General features: G+C 49.2%; 4 protein-coding genes across 6 annotated transcripts in view; all 4 read left to right on the top strand.

The window, feature by feature from the left end:
• Positions 1–16,496, top strand: part of LOC125428554 (zinc finger protein 420-like) — a 577,239-nt gene that overhangs the window by 296,974 nt on the left and 263,769 nt on the right. The gene's annotated exons all lie outside the window — the stretch shown is intronic.
• The window catches only part of LOC125428839 (zinc finger and SCAN domain-containing protein 32-like), a 665,212-nt gene that overhangs the window by 441,976 nt on the left and 206,740 nt on the right, over positions 1–16,496 (top strand). The window lies entirely within an intron of this gene.
• Positions 1–16,496, top strand: part of LOC125428544 (zinc finger protein 709-like) — a 79,923-nt gene that overhangs the window by 3,434 nt on the left and 59,993 nt on the right. The window lies entirely within an intron of this gene.
• The window catches only part of LOC125428581 (zinc finger protein ZFP2-like), a 67,548-nt gene that overhangs the window by 21,674 nt on the left and 29,378 nt on the right, over positions 1–16,496 (top strand). For 2 of the 3 annotated variants that reach the window (XM_048488940.1, XM_048488938.1), the window contains exon 3: positions 15–445. In XM_048488940.1, coding sequence (XP_048344897.1) covers positions 15–445 — 431 coding nt within the window. Of the gene's footprint in view, positions 446–16,496 lie in introns of all 3 variants that reach the window. The other variant, XM_048488939.1, reaches the window with a different exon arrangement.

The following is a 16,496-nucleotide window of genomic DNA, read 5'->3' as shown; positions in this document are numbered from 1 at the left end:
CAACAGCATCAAAGGACACACACAAGGGAGAAACCATTTAAATTCTCAGACTATGGAAAGAGATTGAATCAGAGTATCAATGTTCAAGTGCATGAAAGAACCTACACAAGGAAGAAACCTTTTCAATGCTCAGAATGTGGAAAGAGATTCAATCAAAGTAGCAGTCTTCAAAACCATCAAGAAACCCAGAGAAGGGAGAAACCTTTTGAATGCTCAGAATGTGGAAAGAGATTTAGTCGCAGTGGCCACCTTCAACGCCATCAAAGAATCCACACAGGGGAGAAACTTTTTGAATGCTCAGAGTGTGGAAAGAGATTCCGTCACAGTAGCAGTCTTCAAAGCCATCAAAGAACCCACACAGGAGAGAAACCTTTTGAATGCTCAGAGTGTGGAAAGAGATTCAACTGCCATGGCCACCTTCAAAGCCATCAAAGAATCCACACAGCGCAGAAACCTTTTGAATGCTCAGAGTGTGGAAAGAGATTCCGTCACAGTAACAGTCTTCAAAGCCATCAAAGAACCCACACAGGAGAGAAACCTTTTGAATGCTCAGAGTGTGGAAAGAGATTCAGTCACAGTAATAATCTTCAAGTGCATCAAAGAACACATACAAGGGAGAAACCTTTTGAATGCTCAGAGTGTGGAAAGAGATTCAGTTACAGTAATAACCTTCAAATGCATCAAACAACCCATACAGGGGAGAAACCTTTTGAATGCTCAGAGTGTGGAAAGAGGTTCAGTCGGAATAGCAGTCTTCAAAGGCATCAAATAACCCACACAGGGGAGAAACCTTTTGAATGCCCAGAGTGTGGAAAGAGATTCATTCACAGTAACAATCTTCAAATGCATCAAAGAACCCACACAGGGGAGAAACCTTTTGAATGCCCAGAATGTGGAAAGAGATTCAGTTGCAGTGGCAGTGTTCAAGTGCATCAAAGAACCCACACCGGGGAGAAACCTTTTGAATGCTCAAAGTGTGGAAAGAGATTCAGTCAGAATAGCAGTCTTCAAAGCCATCAAATAACCCACACAGGGGAGAAACCTTTTGAATGCCCAGAGTGTGGAAAGAGATTCAGCCACAGAAATGGTCTTCAAGTGCATCAAAGAACCCATACAGGGGAGAAACCTTTTGAATGCTCAGAGTGTGGAAAGAGATTCAGTCGCAGTAGCAGTCTTCAAAGCCATCAAAGAACCCACACAGGGGAGAAACCTTTTGAATGCTCAGAGTGTGGAAAGAGGTTCAGTCAGAATAGCAGTCTTCAAAGGCATCAAATAACCCACACAGGGGAGAAACCTTTTGAATGCCCAGAGTGTGGAAAGAGATTCAGCCACAGAAATGGTCTTCTGATTCATCAAATAACACACACAGGGGAGAAACCTTTTGAATGCTTATAGTGTGGAAAGATATTCAGTTGCAGTTGCCACCTTCAAAGGCATCAAGGCACCCACACAGAAGAAACCTTTTGTGGAAAGGCACAGAAATAGTCTTCAAATACAATCTTCAAAGCTATCAAAAAACCCTACAGGGGAGAAACCTTTTGAATGCTCAGTGTGTGGAAAGAGATTCAGGCTCATTCCGCACATGCAGAATAATGCACTTTCAAACTGCTTTCAGTGCTCTTTGAAGCTGTGCGGAATAGCAAAATCCACTTGCTGACAGTTGTGAAAGTAGTTTGAAAATGCATTATTTTGCGTGTGCGGAAGGGGCCTCAGTCGCAGTGGCTACCTTCAAAGCCCTCAAAGAACTCACACAGGAGAGAAACTTTTTGAATGCTTAGAATGTGGAAAGAGTTTCAGCCACAGTAGCAGTCCTCAAAGGCATCAAAGCAAGGAGATTCTCCCTGACCTGGAGAAGGTGGAAAAAAACCACCCAAGGGTGTAATTGGAAGAAAACAATTTTTTTTGGTTGGATCTGCTAATTTCACTGTTGTTCCAGGCCCTTGCAGCCTGCTTGAGTCCACATAGTCCTTTTTTCAGTTCATGTCTCTTCTGTAATCTCTCCATGAAGAAGAGTTCTCCATGAAGTAATGCAGTTTTGACATCAAGGTGTGTGACCTGCATTTTCTCAGATAATGCAATATTTAAGAGCATTCTAGTGGTACCATATCTTACAACTATGCATAATGGGAGCTGCCGTGGATTGAACCTGGGCCCTCCTGCACACCTAGCGAAAGCTCTACCTGTGAGGTACAGGCCTTTTCAAAAACGAACGAACCCTTCATGTTTCCAGGAGTGGGCTCTTTTGACTGGCAGAGGGCTTTCGTATGCTGGGCACCCACCAAGGACTCTCTGCGGGCCAAGGAGGAGGTCTGCTGCGGAGCTGCGGGCTTCACCTTCTAGAACAAGATCCAGGGCTGGTTCAAGATATTTTGCTCCTCCTCCCTAGTGTAGTCCACACATCATACTGAGATTTTAGTTTAGAAAAATGGTTTGGCTCGAAGGTGTGCGTTACTTGGGAGTAAGCTTGGGGGTAGTCGGTGGCTTTGCTTTGAAGCTTCGAATGGGTGAATCATGAACCTAGGAGGGTTTACTCAGAAGCAAGGCCCATTGCCAGTAACCAAGCTTACTCCCAGGTAAAGGATCCTTCTTAAGTTCTTCCCATGAAAACCAGTGGGTTTTAACAGTGCTTAACAGGGTTACCTACACTGCTTCCCCAAAACTAGGTCTGAGGTTCAATGCTAACAATATCCCTGAAATAATTACACTATTATCACACTGGGGGCCTGGAAGGGGAAGGGGGAGGGGTGCGGGGGGAGAGGGAAGCAAAACTTTCACTTTCTGAAACCCAATAACCCCACCACCACCAAATAAAAGTAAAAAGGCAGTCAAGGAAGGCAATCCTAAGCAAGAATGCAGTGCGAGGGGTGGGATAACTTCAGGAAAGCTAAATTTGTGGAGCAGCCATCTGATCTGCGGTTTTTCCTTCACATGTCATTACAGCACTTGACTTCCCACAAAAATGCAACAGGAACAGAAAAATAAAAGCATGGAGAATATTTTGAAATGGATCTCTCTGTCCCATATTTGCCTCAGTCAGAATGGCCCTAATTCTGACAAGAGGGAAGGGGAAGGGATGCTCAGGGCGGTAAGGGATGCTCCTCTTCCTTTCCTGCCAGTTGGTCGGGGCCTGGTTTAGCTCAATTCTTTATTAGTGTGAAATGCCTTTTGTCTTTTGTACATGTGCTTTGATCCTGTGGGAATGGGATTGGCATCGCGAGCCTAGGGACCTTGCAAGATCTCTCCTCCTTGCCCTGGGCTCCCAGGCATTAAAAGCCCCATCACTCTCTCTCCCAGGGGAGGGGGGGTCCTTAACAAACAGTTCACTCCAATCAGGGCGAGCACCTGAATCCCACCACTGCGCCTGCTCTGCTCTAGGCAGACACACTCCTCCCAATGGAAGCCCCTCACCTGGATTGCTGCTTTTTAATCCTACCCCCAAAGTTTAAGTTTGGTCCCAAAAGTTACACACCAAGAAAAGCGTGCCAGCCTCCAGTCTCCCAAGCTTTGTGGGGGAGGGGGGAACATGTGGGGTGATAGATGGTACTTACAGCAAATCAGGTCGACTCGAGAGGACCTCCCTGAAGCTCAGCCCCAGCCAGCAGAGCGCCTTGTGCACGGCCAGCCTGTGCAGCGTGACTCCCAACGTGTTTGCCGAAAGACGCCTCTGGCTGGGCGAGAGGGGGAGATGGCGGCATGCGTGCCAACAGAGAGGGCTCTGAGTGCCGCTTTGGGCACCCGTGCCATAGGTACGCCATCACGGGACTAGGATCAAGGTGGCAGCAGTGTGAGCAGTGCGCATCACCCTCCGTGGCCCTGGGTGCCAACCAACTCCCTTGCTAGCCTCCTTACACTGTTGCTGCAAGCAGCCCCTTGGCTCAGAATGTACATGTGACCTGTGGCCCCGCACACAAAGGCTTGGCCTTGAGAGAGGCAAAATTCCTCTTTCCCCAAAACTGCTCAGGCTCTGCGCCATTTCCTGCTCCCCCCTTCCAGAAAGGAGGTCTGAGTTTTCTGAGATGCTGTAGGAATGGCTGGGAGGGTACTGGGGAGCGGAAAGGGGCTACAGGAGGGAGGGGGGAGAAGCTCAGGGCCGAGGGGGGCTAGGCAGGACCCAAAGCCTAGAAGAGGGAAGGGCGGAGCAGTGAATCCCCACTCCCCTCCCTGTGCCAGAAAGAGCTGCTTGGTGCAAAACGAAGAAGTCCCCAAAGAAAGAAGAGCCGGGGAATGAAAGCCTGCAAGAGACATGAACAGGAAAGGGACCTTTCAGCCACCTTACTGGGGCTGATGGGGCAGAGCTGAAGAGGGGCAGGAGATTTGGGGAGGAAGCCCCCACTCCGTCTCCCCCGTCCGCTTCTTGGCAGCCTGACCCCAGTAGATCTTTCTTTCCTTCAGCATCAGGATCCCAAACAACCAGCCAGGCCTAAGTAGCTGTTTGGGACCCTGGTGAGTGAAGGCCCCCTGCAGCCCCCCTGGTCTGCCTGCATGTAGAACATAAGAACATAAGAACTAGCCTGCTGGATCAGACCAAAGTCCAACTAGTCCAGCTCTCTGCTACTCGCAGTGGCCCACCAGGTGCCTTTGGGAGCTCACATGCAGGAGGTGAAAGCAATGGCCTTCTGCTGCTGCTGCTGCTCCTGAGCACCTGGTCTGCTAAGGCATGTGCAATCTGACATCAAGGAGGATCAAGATTGGTAGCCATAAATCGACTTCTCCTCCATAAATCTGTCCAAGCCCTTTTTAAAGCTATCCAGGTGAGTGGCCATCACCACCTCCTGTGGCAGCATATTCCAAACACCAATCACATGTTGCGTGAAGAAGTGTTTCCTTTTATTAGTCCTAATTCTTCCCCCCAGCATTTTCAATGGATGCCCCCTGGTTCTAGTATTGTGAGAAAGAGAGAAAAATTTCTCTCTGACAACATTTTCTACCCCATGCATAATTTTGTAGACTTCAATCATATCCCCCCTCAGATGTCTCCTCTCCAAACTAAAGAGTCCCAAATGCTGCAGCCTCTCCTCATAAGGAAGGTGCTCCAGTCCCTCAATCATCCTCGTTGCCCTTCTCTGCACTTTTTCTATCTCTTCGATATCCTTTTTGAGATGTGGCGACCAGAACTGAACACAGAAATCCTATTCTTCTGCTGCGTCCCTAATCTCCTGGGTGTGTGCCTAGCGGGGTTCTTCAGGCTCCATCAGCTGATGAGCCAGTGTTGTGGGATCTCTTCAGGGTCAGCAGTGCCGGGTGCTAGATGGAAAGAAGAAGAAGAGTTTGGATTTATACCCCCCCTTTCTCTCCTGCAGGAGACTCAAAGGGGCTTACAATCTCCTTGCCCTTCCCCTCTCACAACAAACACCCTGGGAGGTGGGTGGGGCTGAGAGAGCTCCAAGAAGCTGTGACTAGCCCAAGGTCACCCAGCTGGCGTGTGTGGGAGTGCACAGGCTAATCTGAATTCCCTGGATAAGCCTCCACAACTCAAGCAGCAGAGCTGGGAATCAAACCCGGTTCCTCCAGATCAGAGTGCACCTGCTCTTAGCCACTACGCCACTGCTGCTCCTGTATGGCACCTGAGGAGACATCAGTCTCTGACCTGATTCACACATGAAGACACCGTGGTGTCCCGGAGGAACCTCTTTTTCCTTGCAGTACTAGTTTTCTATGTGTGGGGATTTCTCTGTGAATTGTGGAAACATTTGGTGTTAGCAAGTTCACATTTGGCATCTCTCACCAGTCCCCTTGAGCCAGAAAATCAATTTTTAGTTTCTGATTTGTGGCTGTGGACAGGATTCATAATTTGATAAGCTCCATGATGTGGAACTGTGGTTTTTGCACACAAAGCAGTTAAGGCCTGATTCTTGCAGCGCAGTCTGTGGTTACAAACATGACCTGTGATTTGATGTTGAATTGAGGGTGATCTAATACTAAAATCATGAGGATCCATGAGAATCTGTGCTTTGGAATTATTTTTTTGCACCATAGCAGCCAATAGACTAAGACATGATTTACAATATCAAAGGCTCATTCCGCACATGCAGAATAATGCACTTTCAAACTGCTTTCAGTGCTCTTTGAAGCTGTGCGGAATGGCAAAATCCACTTGCAAACAGTTGTGAAAGTTGTTTGAAAACGCATTATTTTGCGTGTGCGGAAGGGGCCAAAGTAGTTTTCTTTTCTGCAAAATAAAATATTTTCTGCAAAATAAAATCTTATTTTGCAATAAAAAAATCAATGTTAACAAATAAATCATGGACCAATGTATTACCACACCAGAGATTATGAGACAAATGTTGAAGGTCTGAGGATATGTTTATAACACAATTAATTTGGAGCAAGAGTTTCTTGCATGTATTAGCTACAGAATATCATCAGATCCAATATATTTCATGCTTTCACACAATTCTTCCAGAGGATCAATTAATTTGACTAATTAGAGATGTCACATTCATGCCTCTGAAATAATCTGCGGTGGTATATTGTTCAGGACAACAGTGGTATCAGCTGTTTGGCAGACAGAGTGTGTTATTTTAAAAGCATTTGATGAGTCTCCATGATCTGAATTTTGTGCTGTCCCTTTTGGTACCTCGCTTCAAGTGAAGTCCAGCATTTTTTTTTTGGTAGCCTCGTGTACTAGTGAAGAGTTGTGGACTCTAATGTGAAGAAGTGAGGTTGATTCCCCACTCATCCACCTGACTCCTGCTCAGAGGTGGGATCCAGCAGGTTCTCACAGGTTCCCGAGAGTAGGTTACTAATTGTTTGTGTGTGCCGAGAGGGGGTTACTAATTGGTGATTTTGCCACGTGAGTTTTGCCTTAGTTACGCCCCTCCTCTCAGCAGTAGCGTGCAGAACTTGAAGCAGTCTAGCAGGAGGCGCACCGGCGTGCGTGGCAGCCTGTGCCTGCATGCATTCATTTCCCGCCCAAGGACCGGCGCAGCAGCTGCGTCCTTGCCACAGCCCAGCCCAGGAATGCCCCGCCCCCGGAATGCCCGGACACGCCCCCGTCGTGCCCCGCCCAGCCCCATTGGCGCTACGCCACAGTTTGAATCCCACCACCATGGGAACCTGTTACTAAAATTTTTGGATCCCACCACTGCTCCTGCTGCGTTACCTTAGCCCCGTGGTGGCGAACCTTTGGCAATTGGCCATGCTGGCAGGGGCTGATGGGAATTGTAGTCCATAACTTCTGGAGTGCCAAAGGTTCGCCACCACTGCCCACTCACAGCTCTCTCCAAACTCTTTCAGCCCCACCTGTCTCATGAGGTGCCTGTTGAGAGGGACAACGCTGATTGAGAATGATTTGGATGCTGTTTTGAGACTCCTTACAGTAGAGAAGCACAGGGTGTAAAAACACCCTCTTCTTTCTTATCATCATCATCTTCTTCATCATCATCCTTTTGTTCCAATTCCTCTCTGTAGGGCATCAAAACAGGGCATGTGTTGGGGGAGGCTTCCTAGGTATGAAAAAGAGTTTGGGAATTGGCAGGAAAGGGTCCCCCCCCCCCATCAACCACTCCAGTTTCTCAGAGCCATAGGAGGTGGAAATCAGTTGAACATTATTTAATGGAGAGAGAAAGGACGAGAAGGTGGTGTGGAGACAATACGCGCCCCCTGACCGTAATCCCCCAATTCTTTCAGGGCTCTGCTCCTCGGTCTCCAAATCTGCTTTGTTGGAGGTTTTTTTGAGGATCTGTTCCTCAAGAGACTGACTCCACCCCCCTACCCCCCACGGATGTTTTGTAGCAAAGGAGGCAGATGACCTGTTTTTTTAATTATAAAACTATACATGGGTCGATTACACAAAAAGTCCCTGCTGCGTATTGGAGGCCACAAGATTTCTCGTATTTTCTGGAGCCCCGGTTTCCCTTCCCACTCTCTTCGCAAGTGAAACCACTCTTAGCACGATTTAAATCTTGCTTCCCCACCAGAATGGGACAGATTTGCCAGTGGGCACAGCTTTGCCCTGGACTTCTTCCATCCGCCCATGGGAGGCTTCCCTCGCCCTCACAGTGCTTTGGACTCCTTCCCCCTCCCCATTTAATTCCTGTCAGCGCCTTCCTGAATTCCCTGCCTCGGAGAGTGGCGGAGTCTCCTTCTTTGGAGCCTTTTAAACAGAGGCTGGATGAACATATGTTGGGAGTGCTTTGATGGTGTGTTCTTGCATGGCAGGGGGTTGGACTGGATGGCCCTCGGGGTCTCTTCCATCTCCATGATTCCTGCTTCCCTAAGCACACTGATGAAGAGATGGATCTCTTACTTGTATAGTGGGAGGGGGAGGGAGGAACCCCCCTCACTGCTGTCTAACCTCTGTGTTCAGTCTCTCCTCCACCAGCACAGCCTCAGTGGCCAGGTGCCCTGGAGCCCCCCCCCTCCCCTCCACACTGGGGGCTCCTTCCTGCTTCTCCAAAGCGTACTTATTGAGGGATCAAGAGGGCTTTTGCAAGGGACAGGAGAATCAGGCGTCTTTTGGCCTCCAGCCAACCTCCCCTGCTCAGCTCCTGCCCTCCCCAACGGCTGAGAGGGCTTCTAAGACTTTATTTCAGGCCAGACTGTTTTGGAGCAAATCTCTCTCTCTTCTCTTCTCTGGCGAAAGTGGCAGGGAGTGTGCGTTTGTCTCTCCCTGTGTTTGTGGAGGGGGGGGGTGTCATCTCTGTGCCTTGAAGGCTGCGGATGAGCAGAGCTGAGAGAGAAGCAGAGAGAGACCCTGCAGAGTTCAGCAGACATGAGAACATAGGAACATAAGAAGGAGCCTGCTGGATCAGACCAGAGTCCATCTAGTCCAGCACTCTGCTACTCGCAGTGGCCCACCAGGTGCCTTTGGGAGCTCACAGGCAGGAGGTGAAAGCAAGGGCCATAAGAACATAAGAACAAGCCAGCTGGATCAGACCAGAGTCCATCTAGTCCAGCACTCTGCTACTCGCAGTGGCCCACCAGGTGCCTTTGGGAGCTCACGTGCAGGATGGGAAAGCAATGGCCTTAAGAACATAAGAAAGAGCCTGCTGGATCAGACCAGAGTCCATCTAGTCCAGCTCTCTGCTACTCGCAGTGGCCCACCAGGTGCCTTTGGGAGCTCACGTGCAGGATGGGAAAGCAATGGCCTTAAGAACATAAGAAAGAGCCTGCTGGATCAGACCAGAGTCCATCTAGTCCAGCTCTCTGCTACTCGCAGTGGCCCACCAGGTGCCTTTGGGAGCTCACGTGCAGGATGTGAAAGCAATGGCCATAAGAACATAAGAACAAGCCAGCTGGATCAGACCAGAGTCCATCTAGTCCAGCACTCTGCTACTCGCAGTGGCCCACCAGGTGCCTTTGGGAGCTCACGTGCAGGATGGGAAAGCAATGGCCTTCTGCGACAAACTCCTCTGCATGCTGCGGGCTGCCTCCTTGCAGGTCAACAGAGGGGCGCCGGGAGAAATGCACCCTTCCCCTCCCCCTCCCAGTTCACTTTGACTAATTATTTTCCTCCCCAAAGCAAATAATGCAGATCCTGTTTTGCAGACAGGGAGGAGGGGGTGCAACGCTTCTCTCTGGTTCCTCCCCCGGGCTGAGGTCACCGAGTCCAAAATCCTAGAGAGGCTGCGATGGAAGAGGGGTGGGTGGGGAGACCACTTCCTTCGTGCTTGGAGTAGCCGCTCCTTCTGAGTGAGTCAAGGGAGATCCTTGGGGTGGGTGGAAGGGAGGGGGGATCAGAGGGGCGCCCTGATCCAAGAGAGCCACCCCACTGCAAAGCCTGTGTGTGGGGGGGGAGGTGGCGACTGCTCCAACTGGGTCTCCTCTTTCCCCCCTCCTCTCTGCAGCTGGCTGGGGGGGGGGGAGGGAATGAGATCCAGCCCCCTCCCTTCATTGCAAAGGTCTTATGAATGATTGACATTTCAGGGTGGGTGGGTGGGTGGGTGGGTGGGAGACTCTGGAGAAGTCGGGGGAGGGGGTTGTGAGACCAGAAAAGGCAGGAGGCAGAAGAGGGCTGGAGGGTGGGTGGGAGACTCTGGAGAAGTCGGGGGAGGGGGTTGTGAGACCAGAAAAGGCAGGAGGCAGAAGAGGGCTGGAGGGGGGGGAGGGGAGTGTTGGGAGGAAGACCCCCCCCCCTCCACCCAACTTGTTCTCTCCGGAGTGAGGGGCTGGTGTGAGAGCATCCATCTGTCGCTCCTGATTTGTGTCTGTGGACAGGAAACGTAATTTGATGGCACATCTGGGGGGATCCAACCCCCCCCCCCCAAGTTGGAAGGATCACTGGTTGTGCACCTTAGTGGCACCGCAAAGCAGTGAATGCCTGATTTTTGCAGTGCAGTTTGTGGCTGTAGACCTGCTGACCTGACATTTGAGGGTGAATTTAAGGAGACCTAATGTCAGAATCATGAGGATCTATGAGCATCTATGCTTGTGAATTGCGTTTTTGCCCCATGAAGCTGTGGGTGCCGGATTGTTGTGGTGCTGCCAATACACTAAGATGTGATTTACAATATGACACTGGTTTTCTTTTGTTTTGATATGAAATCATTTGATTTGAAGAGCATATGAGACCCAGCTTCAAGTGTGGTCTGGTATTTTTTTGGCGCTGTGTACTAATGAAGAGTGGTGGACTCTGATCTGGAGAACCAGGTTTGATTCTCCACTCCTGCAAATGAAGCCTGCTGGGTGGTCTTCGGCCTTTCATAGCTCTCTCCAAATTTTTTCAGCCCCACCTATCTCACAAGGTGCCTATTGTAGGGGGGAGGCAATTGTGAGCCACTTTGAGACTCCTTACGGAAGAGAAAGGTGAAGTCCTCCTCTTCATCATCATCATCAGCTTTTTGGTCCAGTTCTCTTCTGCAGGGCATCCAGAACAGGTGTGGGTTGAGGGTGGGGCCTTTCTAGGTATGCAGAAGAGTTTGGGAATTGGCAGGAAAGGGTCTGGTCTCTTCCCCCACCATCCCAAACCACCCCATCAGTGGGGCCTGAGCATGCTTCTTGCCATCTGGGAGCCATAGAAGACATAGAAGACAGTTGAACATTATTGAAGAGAGAGAGAGAGAAGAGACAAAGGGGGAGGGAGCTTGGAGAAAGTGGGCACCCCCTGACCCTAATCCCCACCCCCAATTCAGGGTATTATGAACTTTCCAGGGCTCTGGAAACCTCAGAGTTGCAGAGGGAGACATGGTGAGACACAACTCTTCATCCTCCCCCACCCAGAAAAGACCTCCAAAGTCATCAGAGAACAGCTTGTAGCATACTTAAAGAGGGAGAGACGGCTAATTTTCCAAAAGAACCAAACAGGCATAATTTTAAAAGCTCTGTATGTAATATAACAACATGTTATTACAAACTACAAGAGACGTTGTTGTTCTCATCTACCACGTATCTCAATTCTCTCTTGTCTCCCACGTATCTCACAGGTTGTTCTCTCTCTCTCTCTCTCTCTCTCTCTCTCCCCCTCCCTCCCTCCACCCCCATCCCCATCCCCATCCTTCACAGGGAGAAGTTTCCCTTCACAGCCAAGCGAGTAACGAAATCTTTTCATAGCTAAAGGCGACCAAAAAGAAGGAAAAGGAGATGGAAGAGCAGGACCCAGAAGGACCTGGGCCTGGCAAGAGAGCAAGGAAAGGCCCCCATTGCATCCAAGCTGCGACTGGTGTTGCATTCTGGGAGAGAGCCGGGCCAGAGGTCTGGGATCAGGAGCCCCGGAACTCAGAAACACTTTGCGGAAGCTTCCGGCAGTTCCGCTACCGTGAAGCCGATGGGCCCCGAGAGGTTTGCAGCCAGCTCCATGGACTTTGCATCAACTGGTTGAAGCCAGAGAGGCACTCCAAGAAGCAGATTCTGGACCTGGTGATCCTGGAGCAGTTCCTGACCATCCTGCCCCACGAAATGCAGCGCTGGGTCAGAGGATGTGGGCCGGAGACCAGTTCCCAAGCGGTGGCCCTGGCCGAGGGTTTCCTCCTGAGTCAGGCAGAGGAGAAGAGGCAGGCAGAACAGGTGAAGGCTTCTCTTTCAATGCGGGCAGTAATATCTGACCTTCTCCTAAATAATCCCTGTGCGATATTTGGCCAAGTGTTGATCATCCAGATGGAAGACTTAAGAAGCTGCTTTAGTTGCCAATTCTTTTAGGGAAATTCTTATTCCCTCCAGATAATTTTCCAGTGTTGAAAGGAAACCCTGTCAGGTGTGCTGATAGAACGGTGCAGAGTCTGGCAGGATCCATTCCTTGGTGTCTTCCATTCCATCTCTTATCTGTTGCTGCTGCTGTTTCAGATGCGGGATCCACCTGTGAAGCTGAAAGCTGAGTTTTCCGAGATGGGAGGAGCTCTGTTGGAGGAAAGGGAGGAGCCTCAGACCCAGCAACATGTCCCAGACGCCCTGTCACATGGTCAGTAAGGGATCCTTGTGCCTGCTTCAGATGGGGCACCGGAGAATTTGATGGGGGTAGAGTTCTGGTCAAGAAAAAATCAATATGCTTCTTCACACAACTTGTGGCGTTTAGTCTTCTATTCTGATAGCAAAGTGGGCCAACACTTTTATTGATTGATTGATTATTCATTTATTTATCTCTCACCCTTCCCAATAGGGCTCAGGGCGGCAAGCATCAATGTAAAATCAATTTAAAACAATACAATATAAAGTATAAAAACCGGTGTAGACACATCCACACCAGTTAAAACTTTAACTGCAGAACAATAAAAGATGGTAATGAGCCCCATAACAGGCACCTAAGGGAGGTCACGATGGCGGAAGTGCTCGGTCTTGCAGGCCCTGCGGAACTCACAAATGTTCCGCAGGGGGCTGATCTCAGGTGGGAGCTCATTCCACCAGGTAGGAGCCAGGGCCGAAAAATCCCTGGCCCTAGTAATGGCCAGCTGAACCTGTCTAGGCCCAGGAACCTCCAGTAAACTCCCCCCCCCCCAATGAGTGGAGGGGTCTAGAGGGGCAATATAGGGAGAGGCGGTCCCATAGGTATATAGGCCCAAGGCACTTACAGCCTTAAATGTCAGAACAAGCACCTTGAACCTGATCTAGAACTCAATGGAACTGATAACAGGACCGGAGTAATCCGGTCTCCACTACGCGCTCCTGAAAGGAGCCTGGCTGCCGCATTCTGAACGAGTTTTAGTTTCCGGGTCAGGGCCAAAGGAAGGCCAGCGTACAGCGAGTTACAATAGTCCAATCTAGAGGTGACCATTGCATGGATCACTGTGGCCAAGTCAGAGGTAGAGAGGTACAGAGCCAACTGCCTTGCCTGGCACAGGTGGTAGAAGGCATCCCTGAAGACTGGAAGATGGCCAATGTCACACCAATCTTTAAGAACGGATCTAGGGGGGACCCAGGAAATTACAGGCCAGTCAGTTTGACATCTGTTCCTGGTAAATTAGTAGAATCTATCATTAAAGATAAAATTATAAAACATGTAGAAAAGCAAGACCTGCTGAGGAAGAGTCAGCATGGCTTTTGCAGAGGCAAGTCCTGTCTTACAAACTTACTAGAGTTCTTTGAGGGTGTAAACAGGCATGTAGATGAGGGAGAACAAGTGGACATCGTCTACTTGGATTTCCAAAAGGCTTTTGACAAAGTTCCTCACTAGAGACTATTGAGAAAACTGAAGGAATAAGAGGGGAAGTCCTCCTATGGATTAAAAACTGGTTGAGGAACAGGAAGCAAAGGGTGGGTGTAAATGGGAAGTTCTCCCAATGGAGAGATGTAGGGAGTGGTGTCCCCCAAGGATCTGTTTTGGGACCAGTGCTCTTTAACCTATTCATAAATGACCTGGAAGTAGGGGTGGGTAGCATGGTGGCCAAGTTTGCAGATGATACCAAATTATGTAGGGTGGTGAGAACCACAAAGGATTGCGAAGAGCTCCAAGCGGACCTTGATGAATTAGGTGAGTGGGCTAAGAAATGGCAAATGCAGTTCAATGTAGCAAAATGTAAAGTGATGCACATAGGGACAAAAAAACCAAACTTCACATACACGCTACAGGGGCCAGTGCTATCAGTCACAGACCAGGAAAGGGATTTGGGCGTCTTAGTTGATAGTTCCCTTGGAATGTCAACTCAATGCATGGCAGCTGTGAAAAAGGCAAACTCTATGCTGGGGATAATTAGTAAAGGAATTGATAATAAAACTGCAAAGATTGTCATGCCCTTATATAAAGCAGTGGTACGACCACACCAAATCCAAATCCAAAACCTTTATTAGGCATAAAACCAGTGCCAAGAATTTCAAATACAATAAAAGATCATTATTGCTCAACTTGCAGTACACAGAGCAAAAACATAGCAACAGCTTCAGATATTTCAATACTAGAGCTATTTAGAAGCTTAGCCATTTTTATTTTATCAGAAAGGAGCACAAATCCTGTTGGTAACACAGTTTTCAAATCGGTTCTGATGTTGTTGTACTTTGAACAATGAAGCAGAATATGAGAATCAGTTGTATCAGGACAAAATTGACAGCGACGCTCATTTTGTGGAATACCAGAGAAGCGACCTTGAAGATGTGCTGACGGAAAAGAGTTACACCTTGCTCTAGTCATGACCCATCTGCAATTGTAATTAATAAGGTGCGACCACACTTGGAGTACTGTATTCAGTTCTGGTCACCACATCTCAAACAGGATATTGAAGAGATAGAAAAAGTGCAGAGAAGGGCAACAATGAGGGATTGGAGCACCTTCCTTATGAGGAGAGGCTGCAGCGTTTGGGACTCTTTAGTTTGGAGAGGAGACGTCTGAGGGGGGATATGATTGAAGTCTATAAAATTATGCATGGGATAGAAAATGTTGACAGAGAGAAATTTTTCTCTCTTTCTCACAATACTAGAACCAGGGGGCATTCATTGAAAATGCTGGGGGGAAGAATTAGGACTCATAAAAGGAAACACTTCTTCACACAACGTGTGATTGGTGTTTGGAATATGCTGCCACAGGAGGTGGTGATGGCCAGTAACCTGGATAGCTTTAAAATTGGCTTGGGTAGATTTATGAAGTTGATTTATGGCTACCAATTTTGATCCTCTTTGATCTGAGGTTGCAAATGCCTTAACAGTCCAGGTGCTCGGGAGTAACAGCCGCAGAAGGCCATTGCTTTCACATCCTGCTTGTGAGCTCCCAAAGGCAGCTGGTGGGCCACTGCGAGTAGCAGAGAGCTAGACTAGATGGACTCTGGTCTGATCCAGCTGGCTTGTTCTTATGTTCTTAAGGCAGCCCAGGTAGTTTTTGCCACCTGGGCCTCCAACGACAACGTGGAGTCCAGGGTAACCCCCAAGCTGCCAACTGATGAGGCCAGATGTAGCGTTTCCCCATCAAGCGTCGGCAGGCAGAGGTCAGCCGGCCTCTCTCCTCAACCCGCCCACAGGACCTCCTTCGCTGGATTGAGCTTCAGCCGGCTCACTTTCAACCAGACACTCACGGCCTCCAAACAACGCTGGAGAGCCCCCGGGACGGAGGCTGGACAACCCGCCATCGTGAACACGAGCTGGGTGTCATCAGTGTACTGATAGCACCACAGCCCGAAGCTCTGAACTAACCCATGCTTTTAATGCTTACATCCGGTTACTGGAGCTTGGAATGAGCCAGACACATCTTTCTACAAACGTGAAAAGAACCCCAAGTTTGCAGAAATCTCTGAAACTGAAAAGAACTACGGGACTCTTTTGGCCTTTGATGGAGGACCGTTTGGGTCCAGGCCAAGCTAGGATTGGGACCTGCCTGGTGGTTTTGTGGTTGAGGCTGAGGAGAGCAGGATTTGGGGAGGGGGGAGGCCTCAGTTGACCATCAGCCACCCTGTGAAAGCCAATGCGACGCAGCAGTTGGAGCTCCAGCGTAGGGTCTGGGAGGCCCAGGTTCCAATCCCCACCTTCTCATGGAAACTCATTCATATGCTACCTCACAAAATTGTTGTGAAGATAATGTCAGCTGCTTTTGGTCCCCCTTGTGGAGAAAGGTGGGATAATAAAGAAAATAAAAATATAGGGGAAGGTTGGAAGGAGATTAAAGACAGGGTGATGATTGGGTAAGAAACAGAGAATGTGGCAGGACAGTGGAGGAGGACATGGGGGCTTCTAGGGAAGGGAAGGGGACACTAATGGGGGAGAGAGAAACGAGATGCCTCCCGCAAGTATTTGAGGGTTTTCCCACTTGTGTTCACTAATTGTGATACCAGGAAAGGAGGAGTAGAGAAATTCATGGAGGGAATTCCACACATTGATTACAATACTCATATCCCCTCTTTTTTCCATAAGAGGTACTCTGGGTGGCTTTAACGGAAAGGGAGAAAAATCTCTGAAATCCCATAGTGGGGAAACTTTGTTTTCTACTTGTCCTTGTTGGAGTATCTGATCAGCCACAACAGGAAGTAGGATGCTGGGGTAGGGAAGCCAGACTTCCTCAGCGCCTTTGGGGAGGGGCTTAGGGAATGATGTGACCTTCCCCTTTTCTCTCCCTCGCAGGCCATGAGGAGGGAGTATTGATCCACTCTCTTGACACAGGTGTGGAAACAGCTGCTGTCCCTCCAGTCCAGGTAAGGGAGATGAAAGGT

This window comes from Sphaerodactylus townsendi, linkage group LG03 (genome assembly GCF_021028975.2).
Source record: "Sphaerodactylus townsendi isolate TG3544 linkage group LG03, MPM_Stown_v2.3, whole genome shotgun sequence".
Taxonomy (NCBI): domain Eukaryota; kingdom Metazoa; phylum Chordata; class Lepidosauria; order Squamata; family Sphaerodactylidae; genus Sphaerodactylus; species Sphaerodactylus townsendi.
Note: the sequence above shows the minus strand (reverse complement) of the source record. Positions and strands in the feature narration are given on the sequence as shown.